A 1,527-nucleotide genomic window follows, 5' to 3' on the forward strand; every position below is an offset into this window, starting at 1 on the left:
TGCTGGGCCAGCACTGATCTGCCCCAGCTCTGCACACAGACATTGCTGCTGCAGCTCCAGAGAAGGCAACAAAAGGGCATCTCTGCAGAAAACTCTGCTGGGAAAGATCCTTTAGCTCCTTTAAAGCCACCGAGAGTGCAGCCCTTCATTGACACAGTCTGTGGCCACAGGGAAGGTGGAGAGAAACAAAATGAGAAATTGCACAAGTAATGACATTTATTTGTGGACAATATGAAAAAAAGTAAAACAAAGAAAAGCAACCCCCAAAATAAAAACTACAAGAAGTATCAAAGATGACTTTTATTCCAAGTGATTTGCAGAAATTGGCCAGCAGATTAATGTTTCCAAAAGCATCCAGTCATCAGTCTCCACACTGCAGCCTTGAGCTCCTGGTTCCTCAGGCTGTAGATGAGGGGGTTCAGGGCTGGAGGCACCACCGAGTACAGAACTGACAGGGCCAGATCCAGGGATGGGGAGGACATGGAGGGGGGCTTCAGATAGGCAAATGTGCCTGTGGTGACAAACAGGGAGACCACAGCCAGGTGAGGGAGGCAGGTGGAAAAGGCTTTGTGCCGTCCCTGCTCAGAGGGGATCCTCAGCACAACCCTGAAGATCTGCACATAGGAGAAAACAATGAACACAAAACAAGACAATGAAAAACTGGCAGTAACCACAAGTAGCCAAAGTTCTGCAAGGTGAGATTTGGAGCAGGAAAGCTTGAGGATCTGTGGAATTTCACAGAAGAACTGGCCCAGGGCATTGCCATGGCACAGGGGCAGGGAAAATGTATTGGCCATGTGGATGAGAGCATGTAGAAAGGCACTGGCCCAGGCAGCTGTTGCCATGTGGGCACAAGCTCTGCTGCCCAGGAGGGTCCCGTAGTGCAGGGGTTTGCAGATGGACACGTAGCGGTCGTAGCACATGATGGTCAGGAGGGAAAACTCTGCTCCCATGAAGAACACAAAGAAAAAGAGCTGTGCAGCACATGCTGTGTAGGAGATGTTGCTGGTGTCCCAGAGGGAATTGTGCATGGCTTTGGGGACAGTGGTGCAGATGGAGCCCAGGTCAGCGAGGGCCAGGTTGAGCAGGAAGAAGAACATGGGCGTGTGCAGGTGGTGGCCGCAGGCTACGGCGCTGATGATGAGGCCGTTGCCCAGGAGGGCAGCCAGGGAGATGCCCAGCAAGAGGCAGAAGTGCAGGAGCTGCAGCTGCCGCGTGTCTGCCAATGCCAGCAGCAGGAAGTGCCTGATGGAGCTGCTGTTGGACATTTGCTGGGGCTGCACATGGGCACCTGTTCATGGAGAAAAGGACAGTGAAGAGTTAGAGGAGATTCCTGTAACCAAAATCAAAGCCTTTTCCCATACACCTACCCTGGAGCGCACACAGATACACTTCTGTTTTTAAGAATTCTGGTGTTTTCTTTAAAGCTTCCCCATACCTCTGCTGGTGTACTTGAATATCAGAAACCCTCAGCATTTCTGCTGTCCTTAGGGAATAGAGAGCATGTTCTGAGAGGCAAAGTGATAA

The 1,527-nt window shown here is 51.1% G+C and overlaps 1 protein-coding gene across 1 annotated transcript; it reads right to left on the minus strand.

The window, feature by feature from the left end:
• Positions 1–335: 335 nt before the first annotated feature.
• Positions 336–1,031, minus strand: LOC143692496 (olfactory receptor 14I1-like). Its single transcript, XM_077172729.1, has 2 exons — positions 891–1,031; positions 336–431 (listed from the first exon to the last, which is right to left on the minus strand). The coding sequence occupies exons 1-2, from the start codon at positions 1,029–1,031 to the stop codon at positions 336–338; spliced, it is 237 nt and encodes a 78-aa protein (XP_077028844.1).
• Between the last annotated feature and the right edge of the window lie 496 nt (positions 1,032–1,527).

This window comes from Agelaius phoeniceus, assembly GCF_051311805.1.
Source record: "Agelaius phoeniceus isolate bAgePho1 chromosome W unlocalized genomic scaffold, bAgePho1.hap1 SUPER_W_unloc_1, whole genome shotgun sequence".
Classification (NCBI taxonomy): domain Eukaryota; kingdom Metazoa; phylum Chordata; class Aves; order Passeriformes; family Icteridae; genus Agelaius; species Agelaius phoeniceus.